At 43.8% G+C, this 18,171-nt stretch overlaps 1 protein-coding gene across 5 annotated transcripts in view; it reads right to left on the bottom strand.

Moving 5' to 3' along the window:
• The window catches only part of LOC131883852 (uncharacterized), a 39,967-nt gene that overhangs the window by 1,406 nt on the left and 20,390 nt on the right, over positions 1 to 18,171 (bottom strand). For 3 of the 5 annotated variants that reach the window (XM_059231448.1, XM_059231445.1, XM_059231447.1), the window contains exon 4: positions 14,088 to 14,141. The exons of the other annotated variants lie outside the window; for them this stretch is intronic. In XM_059231448.1, coding sequence (XP_059087431.1) covers positions 14,088 to 14,141 — 54 coding nt within the window. The remainder of the gene's footprint in view (positions 1 to 14,087; positions 14,142 to 18,171) is intronic. 5 annotated transcript variants of the gene reach the window in all.

Below are 18,171 nucleotides of genomic sequence, written 5' to 3'. Positions count from 1 at the left end.
AAGTCCATGCCTTCAAGCCAAAATGGCTTTGTGCCTTGCACAAGGACAAAAAAACACGTAATCACCAACTTCTACGACGCATAAGTCAAAATTAGGCGGGAACATGCTTATACGATGAGCAAAAAGCCGATCAAGTGCTAAGGTTACTGAAGGTTTATATCCTGGGAGACCGAAAACAAAAGAATGAGCCAACAATAGATTGGAAGGTGTCGCCGATTTTCTAAAGAAGGTAGGACCTGTCCAATCTTTTTTGTCAAGGTGGTGGTTAATGCATATCCCAAGGAGTGAGAGTGGGGCCGACGAACTTGCTCTTGAGTGCTCCCTGGAGATGGCTTAATCTCCCACCATCTCCCACCAAGGTGATATTATCTGGCCAAGAACAAAAGAACTGTTCAAAGAACTTTAATTAGGGACGCTCATCTCAATCTTTAAAAAAAGCAAAGACGTAAAGCATTGCTTATGCTCGGATGGTTCCTTTTTGGCTGGAACACTAATAAAAACTGATTGGCCTTGCGCTGTCGTTGAACTAATAGCAAATGACCCACACTCTCATGTTGTACACACACACCATGCCTCTTCGTTGCTCATTTTCATTCGCTGATGGTGGACCATCGGGGTTCGATGCTGATTCGACAAGATTCAAGATTTATGCAGGGAACAGCATTATGGAAATATCCGCCCGTTCATGTTCTGGTCTCTTCCTTCCTTCCCTCTCTCTCTCTCTCCTTCTCTCCATCCTTCCTGCTCCTATGACTGTCCTGTGTTCCATGTTCAAGGTCCCGATTTCTTGGAACGTGGCACAATGCTAGGATCAGCGAGATCTACCCTTTGGGAGCTTGGAACGAGTTCCAAGGGCTCATTCTTGAATTTTCCAATTGGACCAAATTGGCAAAATTGGACCCAGTTACTGTTGAGTCGGATCGAACTCAGAGAAACTCTGGTAGGAACTGCTCCAAACGGCGTACTTGTAACCCAGAATGAATGGCTTCAAGACGTACAGGAAACGGGAACTTTCACCTTGTCAGCTGAATGTCCAAATTGCCTCAAGTTGTTTCATTCCTTGGTACCTTGGTGGGGAAGACTTTGGCCAAATGAGCAAAGATGTTCGGGACAACCATCGATCGACCTTCCCCTTACCCACCTACATCCTGGGTATAATCGGCCGACCTCTTAGACCAGCTGGAGCAAGAGTAGTGTGAAGTCCTTTTTGATCCAATCCGCCAATCCGATCGAGAAATCGTTCGTCATAGAGAGTCCAACAATGAAGAGAGGGCAAACTTTCTTTCCCTTTCCCTCCGCCACTTCCTTCTTTCTTTCTCTCTCCATCTTGATCATCATCTGCTCCGTGCGCAATTCTCATTGGTTTTCTTTGGACCATCGACCTCGCAATACTTTGGGAAGTTTCTCTTTGATCGAACCCGTCCGTCGTTTTCCTAATTGGATAATTTAATCAGGAGACACAAAAAGGTCGGGAGAAAGGGCCCGGAAAAACATTCCTTATTTCCTTTCCAACCAATGGGTCGGAACACGTTCTCCGTGAGCAAGAAAAGCCAGAACTGTTCCCTTATCCTTCAACCTGACGAGCACTTCTTGATGGATTCACTTAATTCGTAGGGAGATGAATGGACGGTGCATTTTGCATCGAGTCTAACTTTAGAGTGCAAGTAAGGCTGACACTCAAACTCTGCATAGGTAAATGGTGCACAGACCTTCATGGATCAAAGACCCTCCCCTCCCTTTTTGTGGTTCACGCGTTTTTAGGCCTCACCCCAAAGTTGAATTCTTTACACTCTCAACTTTTAGAAAGATAGGGAGAATTCCAAGACACAAGGTTTTATTGTAGCTTCTTTCACATGCCTTTAATCAGGTACATAGCCGAGACGCGAATGCATCAACCAAGCATGAGCAACTATTGAAAGGTTTAAATTTTCAAGTGAAGTATTTTTTTCACACAGTACTTGTCAGTGAACCTGAACATTTCACATGCTATTGTGTGAAAAATTTGGCACTTGGCATTGCTACAAAGTTTGAGAACGGTAGTTCCCATGCTGATTGAAGCAGAGATTACTGCAGTTGCCAAAATATTGGCTATTATCAACTGTGGTCCCATCTCTTTTCGGGTTTTGAGGATTCACCTTGTATGGTTATGAAAAATATGGGAAAAGTTAGCCCAATTGTTGCATTTTGGGGTTGAATACAAAATAGCCTGGAACAAATAAAATGGTTTGGATCATTCCGGTGAGTGGAGAAAGAATCCAGAGTATCTTCGTGTAACCATTGCTCCACTCACGAGGAATGTGGGTGTGTTCCAGGACATAAGTTTCCAAAGTCGCAGCCAATTTACTTTGCATTGCATGACAGAACATCCTTCTATTTGCTGTTGTTGACATTATGGAACAACAGGGTCTTCACCGCTCCATTTTCCCCTATCCTTCGCCAGTATGGACACTGCCTAGTTCCGCAGAACCTTTTACAAGGTTGTTCCTGTCATAGAAACCCTCCTGGATCCAGAACTGTCCCAAAATTGGATCATTGACGAAATGAGAACTCCCATCTCTGTCCCTTCTGCTGCTTTGTGCCTATGGCACTGGCACACTTGTCGTAAACGACGACGACGAGAACGAGGACGAGAATGACGACGGAAGTTCCGTGTCCCACTCATACTGGCTTCTCTTTTTTTTCAGAAGGCAACGATCCATATCCTCCTGATCCTCCAATAATCAAATAAATATTCCTCGATTACCATAACAATATTTACTTCTGGAGCGGCCTCAGACATGCAAGGAGCATAATGCAGCCTCGACCTCCCTGTTCCAGAGCTCTGGTTCCAATCTGGAACCACTTTGTCTTGCTATCATCTTTAACCACGCTTCTTACTGGCTCAGTGGTTCCAACAGGCTTCCATAAGGCATGGAACATCTTGGAACGGAAGGACATAACAAGGAAGACGAAGGCAATGATCGTTATTCCTCAAGACATTTCAGATCTCAGGGTGGAGAACAAGAACGAAGGTCCTCTTAGACTAATCCAAGTTGTCGTCGAACTCGTTGTAATTGACCATCACCATTAGCCTCTTTGAATTGAAAGGAAACCCAAACGAATTTCAAGACTTGTTCTTCCGTCAGTCACATTCAAAGCCTTTCTAATTTGAGAACATTCATGGGGCGTGGTAGTGATTGCTGAGCAACGAATTAGGGAGGGTGATGCCAATGCGTTTGGATGGGAAATGTTAAATTCGAAAGGCGTTTCAATAGCGAGCTACCAGTTTCAAAGACATTGGCGCAATAAAAACGTTTGGAACATTCACCGTTTGTCTTTTCTTTGTCTTTTGCTTCAAGACCCATGAATAAACTGTTCATTTGTTAAATGTCATTTGAACTTTCATTGAATTCAAGCAATTGCCTGCCTACTTGTAAAGAGAGTCCACGTCGGATTTTCTAGGAACTGTTTGAATCATTAGCCGGGCCCTGTACTTGTGTAGCGGAATCTGAATTGCCCAGCCCTGAAACGCGTTTCACTGTGCACTTGACAACTCTAATGAATGCCATTAAGTAAAGATGCTGCCAAGTTCCTCCTCTCTTATCATATTTTTCAGGCATGGTCGAGAAATGATAAAAAATCCTCACCTACATAGACGCACGCTCCTTGAGTTCTAATTCCAAATGGGCCAAGCCATGATTTAAGCCTGAAATAGTGAACAAACTTGGTGTTGGCATCTCCCACAAAAGACGGTCCAAGAAAGTCGTTATACCTCCTCTGATTCCCTCACAGCCCTCGAAACCACCGCCGATCAACACCCCCAATATTGCGGTTTTCATAGAAATGGCCTCCCATTCTTCAATAGAGAAGAAGGTGATAGGGAGGAGACTACTCTTTTTCCTACTCCATCTAAGAAGGACCTGGAGTGCGTACCCACAATACCTAGCCTTAGAACCTGGTATGGTAGTGCCACTACGGCAGAATGCTTTCAGATCATCATGGTATATGGTTCCTTTCACCACGCTCGCACTTTTCAACAAGGAACATCTGGCAAAGGACCTCTATGATCGGAAGTCCTTTGAAATTGGTCACCTTAGAAAAGAAGTCCATTTTGAACCAGGTCTTTTGATGAATGACCAAAGTCGAACTGTGGTCGATTCTCGACCCCAATGGATATTCCATTTCTCAGCCAGAAATCGGTCCATGCCTTTCAAGAAGTCCAAGTTCCAAGTCAACTTCGTGTTTCTCGCACTGAACATAAGGACGCCATAAGATTTTATGATCATTGAAATAAACGATCAGGATTTGGAGGAGGCCCTCATCTACCACGTCAAACAGGGTTGCCAAAGGATTAAAAGCATGCATCGAAACATTCATGAATGCTCTTTTGATCTACATAAATGAGGGCACCAAAATTAAACGCCTAACTTTTGAAGAAGCATTGCATTAGTTGATTTTGTGTCTCAGAAGTCACTTCTCTCGCACCAGTCTTAGAAATGAAATTGGGTCCCTGTCATTTTTCTATCAAAGATTTAGATACGGAATGGCAAAGAGTAAGTCAGGGGGAGATCTGATCCAAATTTTATGGCTTTTTGGCTACTTGGAGGAGCCAACTGCAAGAAGGGTATTACGTAAAACAAAGAGCGACCGCAAGATTCTCGGGGAATCGACCACCCAGGAATTCACCATCTTCTAAAATATTTCGTTACTAGAACGAATTTTTTTATCAGTATCGCCCATTTTCTAGATTTAGATCTCGGAGCCAATTCAATTCAATTCACCCTTCCCTTGTTTTCTTACATGTTTATTTCATAAGGAGGGGTGGGTGGGTGGGTGGCAAAATCGCATTTATTTGATCCAGTCCATTACGTCGTTGACGAGCTTTGGCCAATATTTGAACGAAAAGACGGTGTCCTTGTTCTCAATACACATTCCGAATCCAATGCAATGATTAGATTTGCTGAGTGGATTATCTGTCAAGAGAATTCTTTTGTTCCAGAAACCTATCCCTTACCGGGTTGTAGCGACACTGTGGCGACACTTATTCCCACCACTGCCACTCTGGAAGCATCAAGGGAAATTTGCAAAAATTTCCATTTGCAGAACAAAGGCATAGAAGCAGTTATGCTGATGGTGGTGGGTGGTGGCTGCAGTGTCGTGGTAGTGAAATTTGTTTGGAATAATGAATTCCGCTACTTTCCTCTAGAAAATGAGCTACTCAAAATGTGCACCAACTTAATTTCCCGACTTTGTCGCCCCTGACAGGGATGCCAAACATTGTTTTAGCTCAAGGATGTTCCTCTTGCAATGCAAGCACAACCAGAATAGTTGTCATATGTGCTTTTGGGAGGCTTTTAAGATTATCGGGCCCTCGGTTTTTCACCAATGCATGAATTATTGGTTATTTGATTTTCAACTTCCCTCGAGTTCTTTCATCTCAAGTCGACCACATCCGAAAAGTTCTTTTTTTTTATTTTGTATGGGCCAAAAGTACTCTCCTGACCTTCAGAGGGCCTCTGTTCAAAGCAAGAGTCTTGCGACCTAAATGGTTTTGCATAATGGTACCCGAGGACAAGGCTGATTGGACCATTTTCTATGGTTTTGTCGTCCTTGATGTGAACTCTGGGACAAGGGAGGGCCTCGCTTGTCTGACTACCAGGTCTTTGAATGTTCCATCTTCTATTCCGATGTCGTTAGTTTGAAATCAAAGGACAAAAAGGCCGTTTCTTCCCCCATAATAGTATGGACTTCGTTTCTCCCGACTACACGATCCGAGGGGTTCGGAAAATTGTTGTTTCAACGAAAGGAGCTGGACCATTTATCAGAGCCATTGTAGTAAATGGACGAACCAGACGACAGCCCAAGGAGCAAGCAGACGCAAGGGTACTAGCAACCCAAAGGCCTCAAAATCGAGTCAACAAATGTAAACAATGTTGAAAACGGAGGCTTGATATCGCTCCAGATACGTGTAGACTCACCCCAGCCTTCGATCTCTGCCTGGTATGTGAGGCTATGTTTGTTAGTCGAGCGAGTTGGAATGCATCAATTCAGGTTTCGTCGGGTCCATTTGGCTTTGGGTCCAAGAAGTTCGCTCATTGAACATGTCATGAATCTTGCCTATTTATTATTATGGCCCGACCTCGGAAGAGCCAGTCGTTTGAAGGATGGCCGACATCTTAATCGAGTCTCTCAGTCAGGCAGCAATCTTTTGTGCGGAGTATTGATTGCAGGGGAACAACGAGTTTGAATCTGCCACAACATGGCTCGGTAATTGGCTGAGACAAGCTTTGTCCGATTTTTCTTATTTGCAAAGATTCTAACGAGAGCCATTTCGGTTCAAGTTCCGTCTTGTTCGCATTCATTCCCTATGAAAAAAACTGGCACTAAGCCATTACTAGCCTTGAGAAAGTGATTCGGAGGAATAGAATAAGATTATAAAGGCCAAAAAGTGGAACGGCGAAGGATTCTAAGCAGCCAACAAAAATGTGACCCCGATGAACCCTTGGAAAATCGAAACCCTGGCTCGGAGAGAAGAAAGTTTTTTGAATCGTCTCGAAGCCCTTTCTAATCCTTGCCAACTTGATCCTTTAATCAACTTAAAGCTCGTTTAAAATTAAAAAAAAGGCGTATGGCAGAATTTTTTTTATCATCAGAAACACGATCTTGACGCGTCTTGTCAAGCCTTTTTTTCTCCTCTTAAAGTGTAGCCTTTTCACCAAGTCTACTTGATCATTACCGTCAGCCGTCTCCAAGTTTGCAAATATTGAACCTCACTCCTTGCCTTGGTCCCTGGCTTCACCCACCAAATTCAAAAGTGCCAACCATTCCACCGATCAACCAACCAACCACCCAACCACTAAACATCATCACCTCCTTTGCCAGCTTGAGGACTTGAATGCTGAAGCTTTGTGCACAATGTACGTTGTACATATTGTTCACACTGCTGTACAGTTCGTAGATTACTGTGTATACGATACTGGATGTCTTGCGCCTTCACTGTTCTCGTCGCCCTCGAGGAACAATGTTTCGCCCAAATTGAGGAAGGGCTCATGATTGACGATGGTAAAAGTTTCAGATTTTGTTTCAAAGATATTGGCCTATTTGATCAGGGCACCAAAAAACCGTGCATGATTGAACATACCCGAAGCTTGTTCCACTGACCCACATAGCCGCCTGACTTCAAGTCACAATGACGAGCACACATTGGTTCATTCCAAACAAGTTTCTTGTTGTATCTCAGTATGCCCCAACTTCAATTCGTGATATGGCTTGAAATCTTACCATTTCTTGGCGACTGGTCGGTCCAACATCATCTCTCTTTCCTTCGGATTTTTTGCGTCAAAAATTTGACAAATTACCAACAACCACTTAAGAATTCACTAAGCCCGTCGAGAGCTTCGCGTTATGGCCATATCATGTTGAAGGGAAATCCTGTATGTTGCAACTGTAACTGCTCCAATTTTCCTTCTCTCTAGACCACTCGTCCACTTTATGGACTGCTCCACTCTCTGGACCAATCATTTTCAAAGAAAGAAAGAGGCTGATAGCGTTTTGGATATGCGTCCAAGAACGAGGTTATTCTTGGTCGGAACATGTTCTTGAACTGAGTTGGCCTCCAAAACATGCCAACGAGGTTATTCCTTGTCCAGTCAAGTCAAGTGGGCAAGACAAAGTTCTCGCTCCCTCTTCTACTCTTCTACGATGTAGTCCGTATTGTGTACCATTAGTCCTGTGCATACACAAACTTGGTAGGGACTCTTGGTTCTCTTTGGAAGTTCCATGACATTTGAAATGTGGATTCATGCTCGTTGTACCACGCACCCAATGACGAGAAATGGGCCAAGAACAATTACAAATGGCCCAGAACTTACTGGAAAAAGGCCAGTAATAAATGAGAAAAGTTTCCTTGGTTAATTTTGCCTTCTCTGCCCTCTTCCCCAAGGGAGCCCTGTCAAGTTTAACTTTCAGATCCTTGAATTTAATCGTCTTCTTCGCTGGGGAGATGGAAAGGGATGCGTTATTGGATGTAAATGTGGCTTTATAGGGTGGCCTCTAGTACGAGAATATGAAGAAACCTCTAGCCAAGAATGGCATTTGTCTCAGTACATTGTGATTTATCGTCCTGGCTTTGTGGCCAAATTGGCGGTCTCTGGATTCGTTTGCCACAATCATCCATGAACTGAAGAAGTCTTTTGTTATTTTAAGCACTGCTCTCCAGTTAAGCAAGAAGTTTGTCACAATGAGCTCGTCCTGGTATTGTTGAGGACCTTTTACTCATTGTGCGAGAAAATCTGCGAGAGCTCGAGGAAAGTTCAGGATCGGTGTGAAGTCCCTCCGAAATGCTATTGACTCACGAGACCTTGGACTTGCTTGAAGCTCTGGCTTTTTGAAGACGTTGATCTTCTCTTTTTTGAGAGTGAGTGTAGCCCAAATTCGCGCCGACATGGGTATGTGTTCCAATACAAGTGAAGTGGAGATGGAGTTAGAGGGGATGATAAATCTATTTCCCTCGGTTTATACGTATTAGCAACATTCTCGAGAGTTGTTTTGTTCCACTCTGTTTGTTATATGTTGTTAGAGCTCCATGGGATCATTCATCATTTTTCAATTGCCTCTGTTCCAAGGAACATGAATCATTTAATTGCCAGCTGGAACAAGGACAGACCCAATGTTGAACTGTATACTACGAGATGGCCGTCGCTGTCGCTTGGGGAAGGAGGCAGGCCTCGAAAATTTGGCCATAACTTGAAAATATATGGCTACAAAAAGAAGAAGGAACTTCAGTAAACAATAAAATGGACCAAGAAGCTAAGCTAGAATCCCAACAAGGCGAAGAACGGAGAACGGAGGCTCAAGTACATAAGGACGGACAGACGTGGTTCACGTGGTAGATAGAGCGGGACAAGCTTTGGACCAGGATTTGGATTGCCTGAAATTGGCTATCGTAAAATAACGAGACTATCATGACAAAATGGTTGTGCCATGTGCCATTTCGTTCGGGATGGAGATTGAGATTAAGTCAGTTATTGGCCTTTTTCTATGGCCTTTCGAGATTGCATCGCGTCTGGCAATTTTCAGCCAATTATCCTCGATTGAGGCTCCTAAGGAGGCATAATCTTTTTCCCAATATTTCACGATTTAAATCCAAATGTCATGCCTGCTAAGAAAAAGACCATTTCAAACCAACTGGCATTAGCTAGTGAATAAAAAAGTTCATCTTGTTGTTCCTTGCCCAATGGATCATACAAGCCTTGTGTGAGAGGAAGTGCTTGGTTTCCAAGAATTCAGATGGAAGATATTGAAATTGAGAGGCCCGTTGAGGCCAAAAACAAGATAAAGCATTTCAAGGGGAAGCCTTTTCTATTCTCCCTTTTTTGTCCTTCTCACGGATTCGACTATTTCGAAGATGCGTTTTTTATACCATTTTTCTTTCAATTCCCTCACTTGGCTTGCTTGAAGAGGATTCCATCGCGAGCAGGAAGTCTCTTTAACTTGAGGGTCTCTCGTTTTATATTGGTGCTCTCCTCAAGTTCCCAGATCTGGCCTTCAACGCCTCTTGTTCACTTAGAGGAAACGTCTTTCGTTCTCCGACATTTCAGGTGACAATGGGAGAGGCCCTTCCGGTTGATATTTGGTGAGCATTGACCACCGAGACTGCAAAGAATGGCCTTAAGCCTTATTCTTGCTCCAATGGAAATATGGCTTTAATACGGACGAGTGTTCACTAGCCTCTCGAGCTCATATCAAAGTTTTAAGCTGCTTTGAGGTCAATGTTGTTATGTTGAATCTCGGACAGAGAAAGCGAGGATCGAGATTTCAAAACAGTTTCCAAATAACGAAGATTTATTATCCTCAATACCCACCCCGGCCATTAATGGGTTCCGGCCCTGGCTCGAAGGCCGCCGAGAATGCGCCCAGGCTTTGGCCAAATTCGAGGCAAATATGAATCGCTTGAGTGGCTCTCGAGTCCAAAGCTTCCGTCCGAGTTTTAAGGAACTCGACGTCGGCCATTCATAGACTTATCGAGTACAAGGTCATCTCTAGATGCTTTACTAACATATAATATAGAAACTCAGGGCTTGAGTTCGTTCAAAGGTTGTTTCATATGAATGGCTCAGTGAAGGTTGTCCTTGGTTGTTCCATTTAGTGTCGCTTTTGCACCGTTTCTAGACGTCTATGCAAAAATGATTTGGGTGTTTGTCGGGTTCAAGGAACCATAAATAATGCCTTCATTGGGTCGAAAAGGCACCGTTGAACTGTTAAACACGCATACTTCTTGAGTTTTATGCTCAAACTTGCCAAAACAGAGCCTTTTACGTAGGTGTTTGTCTTTCATGCGAAGGTGGGATGACTCATCGGTCTCCCCAAAATGATCCAATCGATACATAGGATCTCATTTCATTGGGGTTCAGCAGGAAAATGTCAAGGTCAACCAAGCTCGATCTATCGCGATGGGTCCATGAAATGGACAAGTTTGTGTACAAAGTTGTTTCTCGAAAGGGTAATGAGTGTGCTCTAGCCGTCTGCCCTGGAACCTGGTCTCAGTGATGGCTCCTGTGTGTATCTGGATGAGGTGGATGAAGTGGTAGTACGTACGTTCGTTTGTTCGTTCGTTCAGGCAGTGGGACGTCAGCGATAAGAGATGCCTTCGGATAAAGTAATGGAGCTCAATGCTCGTCAGTGGAGTGTTCAGCCTTGAAACACTGGACTACAGTGGATGAATCAAAGAGGCTTTTCCTTCTAGACAGGGATCACTGGAACATGGAGCAAACTTGAGAACTTTTCTCCCCTCAGCCTTTGCTGGTGGGTTTGGCCAAATCTCACTCACTCACTTTCCTACACTTTTACTCCTACCCGCTTCCCATCAAGAATTGAGAAATGTGCCAAAAGTTTTGATGGAGGAAAATTAGATATCATGACATTGCTTCCAGAAGAAAAAAAATCCCTTCCATAATCTGGCTGTCACTTAAGGATTTTCAAGTTTGGCAAACTCTAGGGTCTTCAAATCATAGCCTCACTCGACCGGGAATCTCACACCTGTTCAAAATAAGGCTGAGTTTACTTCGTGGCAGATCCTCCATTTCTCATCTCGGAGGGAACTTGGGGAAAATTGGAGTCTCTTTTATGGGTCCCTGGTCGAGTCTCTGGCACATGTTGGGATACCTGGTTCCAATTCCTTTACTAACTCATGTCAGAATTGAAACTGAAATCAGGGATGTAACAGCGAAGCAATTTCCATGCAAAAATCCGGAAGAAAAGCCAAGGATGAATAATGGCTCAGGGGTTTGGGATTCACTCACATTGGTAGATATTATTCATACAGGCTCACACCCTACAGAAACGAGGGAAATCTGATGAAGTGGAAAAATCCAGGGATTTCCTCGATTCCCATCGCCAATTTCAATATTGGTAGCCTCTATTTTACAGATTTTGTGCACGAGGGGGAAAAGAAGACCCCGAAGGCTTTAGCAGAGGGAGTCACCAATCATGGACCAGTCACAACCTTCTCATTTGGACACATAATACAGTATGGCTCGAAGCAAGGTTTTAACATATGATGAAAAAATGCGAACCCTATATGTATCACCAATAATCAAGCAGAAATGCCAACGAAACAAAAGCCGTCTATCTTAATTTGATCCAGTCCTTTTTATGGTGTAGTCCCTGCCGGATGTTAGCAAACAAGCCAACTTGAGTTCAAGGCGGAAGGAAAGAAGTCCTTGGAGCTTTGCTTGAATGAGTCCTAAATAGGCGTTGCACTTTTTCCTTACCTCTTTCGCCTCTCTCTATCTTGTGTGCTTCGACCCAAGGCCACCCATGTCTAATCAAATCAAATATGGCACTCTAAGACCAAAAAAAGTCGCCCTTCCCTACGAAGCTTTGGCCTGTTGGTCTTGTTTACTTGATTCAGACGGGAACCCTGTGGTAGAAAGGCTTACCACTATTACTGGAAAAGACCACTCCACTACTCGAAGAGAAACGGATTGCGTAAAACAAGCGTGAAGCAAACGTGTCACTTCTCCATGTTTGGCAATGGGCTGGCAGGATCTACTCTACTATGATAAAGAACTGGCCTTTTCTGAAAAGTGTCCTTAGGATCAAGAAACCTGTTTAGTCATTCCCTTTGCAATTCCATTACGTTTCAGTCTGTGGTGTTCTTGTAGGGTATGTTCCTCCAACTCTCTTTTGAGGATTTCCAATCCGGAGCACATTTTCCATAGTTTTAGGATTTCAATTCTAGTCGCAAGAAATGCATCGACTTTTCTTCAAGTTTCAAGGCTTCAATTTAAAGTTATTCCCTAGAGGAAGGATTACAGTATTGTCTCCTTTGGGCTCGCCTCTCTTGGATGGCTATGTTTCTTTCACTCTCTGAAGAAGCATCAAGTGAAGTGGAGATTGGAAAGAAAAAGTGAAGCAGTTTTCACTGTCTTATCAACTCTCCACCTAGCTTGGCTCCGAAAGATTGATTGCAGGAAATAAAATCGAATTCAGGCTAGTATTCCTCGACCTTCTTTTCGCTTTCTCTTGGGAACACATTGGCATTTTTCGAACACTACAACATGTTTGCTTTTTTTTCACCCGGGCTTTTTCAACCAGCTCAATGGGAGAAACCAGTCATTTCCCCAGCCAACTAATGGAATCGGGATGTGTGACAGGGAGATAGATTGACCACATGGCTTAATAAACCAATTTTGGTCCACAATCTGGATCCCCAAAACAACAACTTTATTCCCAGCTACTACATTGGACCCGAGGGGAAAATAAATGGTAGTCTCTTTGCCTCAATCTCTTCAATAGATGAGCTTCAATTGAGTCAAGGAAACAAGGGCTCGAGTTTCGGCGAGGATCCCATTAATACCTCGGAGTGAGCAAAGGAGGGTTGGGGAGAACAATGCTACCCTCTTGGGTGGGGCATTGTCCTCTATGGGGTTACCCTCCATTAACCATCCGTCTTACACTTAATTGGGATGTCTTTGAGATATCCATTGTCTTTGGATGAAATCGAGATCCCTCAAGAACAACATGCGGGGAGGAACATGGAACTCCATGATATTGTGATTTGCACTTTAGTAGGTATGGTTTTCATCTTGAAAACCAGCCATATCATGCAAGATCATACGCACACGATATGTACAGATGGCTAATGTACAATACTCTATCCAAGTTTTGACCAAGGAACGCTCATGCAACTAAATAAAAAGAAACGTTGTGCTCAGGTTCAAATCATCTGACCGTACATACAGTAGCTTAGAGATATTAAAGAGACTTAAGTGGATGTTGGGCGACTGATCACTCTGTTGACAAAATAGTACGAAGTATGATCTCTTGGGAATAGTACAAACTGGTTTCTTAAACAGTTTAAGCCAATGGAGTGGTTGTTCGTCGGACATCCATCCCGTGCCAGATATCTATGAGTAGCTTCATGTATGTATGCACATTATAAGGGGAGTATTACTACAAGACCGGAGGTGTCCAATGTACAAGTGACCCGTTCCACGGGTCCATTTGGGAGCACAAGCAAAGACGTACGCCACAAGGGTAGAAAAAGCCAACATATCAAGATCATAGAGATACTGTGTAGAAGCAGACTGGAAACCGAGTTATTTTCATCATCACACCACTCTGGAAAGTCTTGTACAATGTACTATGTAATTGGAGGTAGTGTATCTAGCCAGGTTCAAGTTCGTTATTAATCTACGAGTACTCTAGAAAAATCCGGGCCTGCTTGGAACATTCAATGTCGCATCAAATCCAGAGGATTGAATAAGAACTCGTGATATTATTTGATTGTGATTGGTCGGAAGCCACTCATCGGCTTGTTAATGACCTGTGTAATCCAACGATTTCGGTTGTGTTCCATGTGTCCACATCTAGCAGCCAAAGCTGAAGGCGTCAACTCACTTTCAAATGACACAAATGTACAAGGTGGGATCAAACTTGACAGAATAATACTGATAAGTAAAAAGTATTCAGAGCAGTAACAGCTTATGACTTGACAGGAAAATGATGACCAGAAAGTGGACAAAATGTGAAGGAGAATTGAGACTGAGTCCAATTGACAGCTTTCACTTTACTCTGATGATTTATGCATTGGAATTTTTTCGTACCCTCTTTATAGTTCTGCTTGACTCCAAATGGCACAGGCGATGGATGAAACTTACCTACAAATAAGGAAGCACATTTACGTAAGCTCACGCATTACTTTTAGCACAGACTTATTGTAACGGCTTTACAGTGGCTTGAGCCATTTCATTTGATTAGCTTAAGTACCATAAGTCATTCGCCAGAGTGTGGAACACTGTACCACAAGGCCTTTCTGTGCCTATTGTCGAGAGACTGCATTGGACAGCAATGTGGGATTTTCCATTAGATTCAGAAAGTAGCCTAATCACAGGCCAGACCAAGACTGAGAAGAGCCTGAGATTGGCTCAATTTTCTTAGGACCTATTTCTGTGGTTTGCATGGGAAGGAAGGCAGTGTGTGTGTGTGCCTACCACCGAGAAGTAAGTCACTCTACACAATATTCTACTAGTATGCAGTCCATGCATGTTCCGAAAATCACATTAATGTGCTGAGCTTGCATTAGAAATGAGTTGTTCCACGCTGAGTCCCTTTTGTTGTCCTTGTTATTAGCAGTAGGCTTCCAGGCTCCATTATTTTCACGTCCACTAACGTACGTACCTACTAGGACCCGACAAATATGCTCGACTTGATTGTCTGTCACAAAGCTACGGACGGGCCTTCAATGCCAGCGCAGTCGGTCGTTTGGATCTACCGTTCCAAGACGTACCAGCATCTTACTCCGAGGGCGTATTCATAATGTGACTCACGGCCATTTGACCTTGAGGCAAGAAACTGTCGAAAATTTAATCCTCTGATTTATCTCACCGTGGGTAACAGTATTTGCCCTGTGCTCTTCCCTCTTTTGCTTTCGTGCTGGCCCATATGTTTCCTCCTATGTCCTACGGAGAGGTTCTGAATCAGAGAAATAGAACAGAAAGGAGTTCCATGGGGAAAGAGGAGCCCGAGCCGGGATTTCCATGCAGGGTTCGTGATGTCTTGCATTTAGATTTGGACATTTTGAATTAATTGCCGGCTTCCACAGACATTAATTGCACCACAACACGACTTTAGTGGTAGGAACAACAGCCATGACAACTGCATAGAGCACAATAGTAAGCGGTTCATTCAGAAAGGATAAATGAAAACCTTCGCGGCTTTTCGTGTTTTCTCGTGCCACGACGAATGCTGGAAATCACCATATTTAGAGATTCTACCCCCAGAGTGGGTCGGTCGAGCCAGAAGAAGACAAGAGAAGAGATATTTTTCATTTTCCCCCAAATGCTGCAAAATCTGTTACGGATGTGTCTGCTTGCGCTGTGCTGTCTGTGTTTTCTTCGAACCGCCCAATCTGAATGCGGAGTTTGGGGTGCCAACAAGCAACCTGTTTCCAACTTGGAACCAAACGTGGGAAACGAATTGGAAGACGGGAGGGGATCCACATGTGGAACATCCAAATGGTGTTGCAACGCTACTTAGACAGGATGGTAATCCTTTGAAAAATATTTGCAGAGAGCACCCATCCCGAGTTTTATGACCGAGGTTGTTAAAAGTCTCCGTGGAGTGGTAAAGCCTGGTTTTAGGTCTGAGCGAACATTTACAGAGGGCTTGTGGTTCCTGATCATTGTTCCTGGATAGACACTTTGAGTCTAGTCAGATGCGAAAAGTACGACCATTCAAGCAAAATAGACAATGCTGACTCAGGACGACCACCCACAAGGACTCACTCAAAACCTGGGCTTTTGGTTTCATAGCTCAAAACAAATGAAATTGGCCGCAAACGCTCAAGGCGCATTCCTCTTATGAGTAAAGGGAGGAGAAGACAAACTCACCCTTTACATTAAATTTCTCCCCTCTTTTTTTTTTTTTTAAACCTACCTCTCTCGTAAAAGCAATTTCCCCCAAACGAGTGTAAATGCGTGGAAAAAAAAGAATTCTGAACCTCCTTCAGGCGAATGGGTGTGCGCGCGTGTTCTGTTCTTCCACATGATAGCAGACCAACTGTAGCAATGTTCAGTGGTCTTCTTGTTCTTGTTCTTGTGGGGGCCATCTTCCAGCCACTTGCCACCAAACAGACCCACCAGAGATGAGCTCAATCACATTATTACCACATGACCATTTTCGTGCTTATGTCTATGGGTCTTGGGAACGGTCCAAGTCCGCCGAGAATGTCTACGCCTAATACAATTGGTATCGTACTTTTGGCTAGGGTTGCTCATGAGCAACAGAACTTGGCAATGGATGGGATGACAATATGAATGGTAACATGAAAAACCATCACCAAGTATGGTCAATGGCGATTCAGGTTGTTACAAAAGTCCTGATAAAAATTCTAGAAACGTGTGAGTTTTCCGCCATGTTGTCTTCTTTTGGTTTTTCAAGAGCGGAAAGTGAGCAAAAGACGAAAAAGGAGAGGAGAAGAGATAAAGCGAGGAAATAGAAAAACGACCGGGAGCAAACCACAGTCTTAGTGCTGATCAACCTTTAGACAAGAGAAGGGAAGTGGGCCAGAAGGAAACGTGGATCACTTGAGGGTGGAATTGGAACACGATGTCCAATAATTGCCCTATCATGAGTGTCAATGAACATCGCCAACGATCACTTTCCCTCCATCGCCCACCCTTCCTCCACTGTACGTACGTATATAGAGTATCGATGAGACCAAAATGAAAGCTCTCTTCATAAGGCGAGTGGAAACCCGTAATAGCTGGTAGGTTGAATTGAATACGGTTCCCATTCCCAACATGTGGAATATTGCCAGTTATTACCATTTGAATACGCGTTCGTGATTGCTGTAAATAGATTGCATCTCCATAACAATCCAGGGCCACTCGATGCGAAGCGAAAGAAAGTGCTTTTCCACGGGGCCACGTGGAACACTCCACATTCCCGGGATTGGGGGGGACAACCCACCGAGGATGTTGGAACATAAAGAGCAAAAGGAAGAGCAGGAAGAGTCGAGGAAGACGAACACGGATCGAACGAAGCTCAGGGCTCAAGGTAAAATCAAATGAGGCCCCTTTGATGCACTTTTCTTGGCCTTTGGATCTCTGTCAAACACAAACATTTTGTCAATAGCCTTTGTCAGATCATGGCACAATTGGCCCTACAGGCCAGGAAGATAAGAAGACCTTGAGAACATCAGGCTGAAGGTGCATGCATCAGAGCGAAAAATCAGCACCAGGCCCAAACCGGAAACCACATTCGAAAACACGAAAACAAAGCGAGCGAGACGCTCTTTGCGACTTGCGAAGAATGCCAATAATGATCTCTCAATTTGTGCACTCCCCGTTGTTGGCTTTGACTCCAATGGGGAACCTTCATCCTGGGAGGACAGGAGATGCACTTCTTTTTCAGCATTCACCTAATTGGAGGGGTTTCCAAGAATGACAAGTACGTAAATGCATGCCTTTAGATACTGGGCCGTTCAATCAGATATAAAAAACACAGATCCCAGATTCCCAAGAGTGAGTCAGTCCAGTCCAGTTTAGGAGGAGACGAAAAGACGGAAAGAAACAGTGGTGGTAGCTAGAAAAGAAAAAAGAGGCAACCGTGGCCATGACTTTGGACTTCGAGAAGATCATCATCATCATCATCAACTACAACAATGACGACTGGGAAAAGGGAAGAGAAATGACTGGGGCCTTACAATTCTGCTTACGCACTGAATTTTATTGGGACTTCTCGAACCATGGAGAGGAATTGTTGGACTTGAAAACTAATGTATGTTCGGAAGATATTTTAATTTGTGAGAGGGCGTGTTGAAAACGTTCCATTCCATCTCGACAAGATGCATGTTGTTGGTACAACATGTGTGGGTATTCACGTGTATGAAGCACAATGAAAGCCAAAACCAATGGTGTTGAGTATGCACTCAAATGTCCAAGAACTTCTTCCCCTGATGCAAGACAAATACGATCCTTCGGGGAGTGCCAACATCTAATACGACTTTGCCTTCTACTACACTACATTCAAATAGAACGGATGGAACGTCAAGTTTGTGGTGATGTATGCTATATGCTAGGTTCATGTTCCACTCGTGCTTAAAGGAGGTGGGTTATTAGTTTCATACAAGAGTTGGTCGCTTTCCTGAATAACTCCTGCTATCCCAGGCAAATTGCTACCTCGTGA

Source organism: Tigriopus californicus, chromosome 7, assembly GCF_007210705.1.
Source record: "Tigriopus californicus strain San Diego chromosome 7, Tcal_SD_v2.1, whole genome shotgun sequence".
In the NCBI taxonomy this organism is placed as follows: Eukaryota; Metazoa; Arthropoda; class Copepoda; order Harpacticoida; family Harpacticidae; genus Tigriopus; species Tigriopus californicus.
Note: the sequence above shows the minus strand (reverse complement) of the source record. Positions and strands in the feature narration are given on the sequence as shown.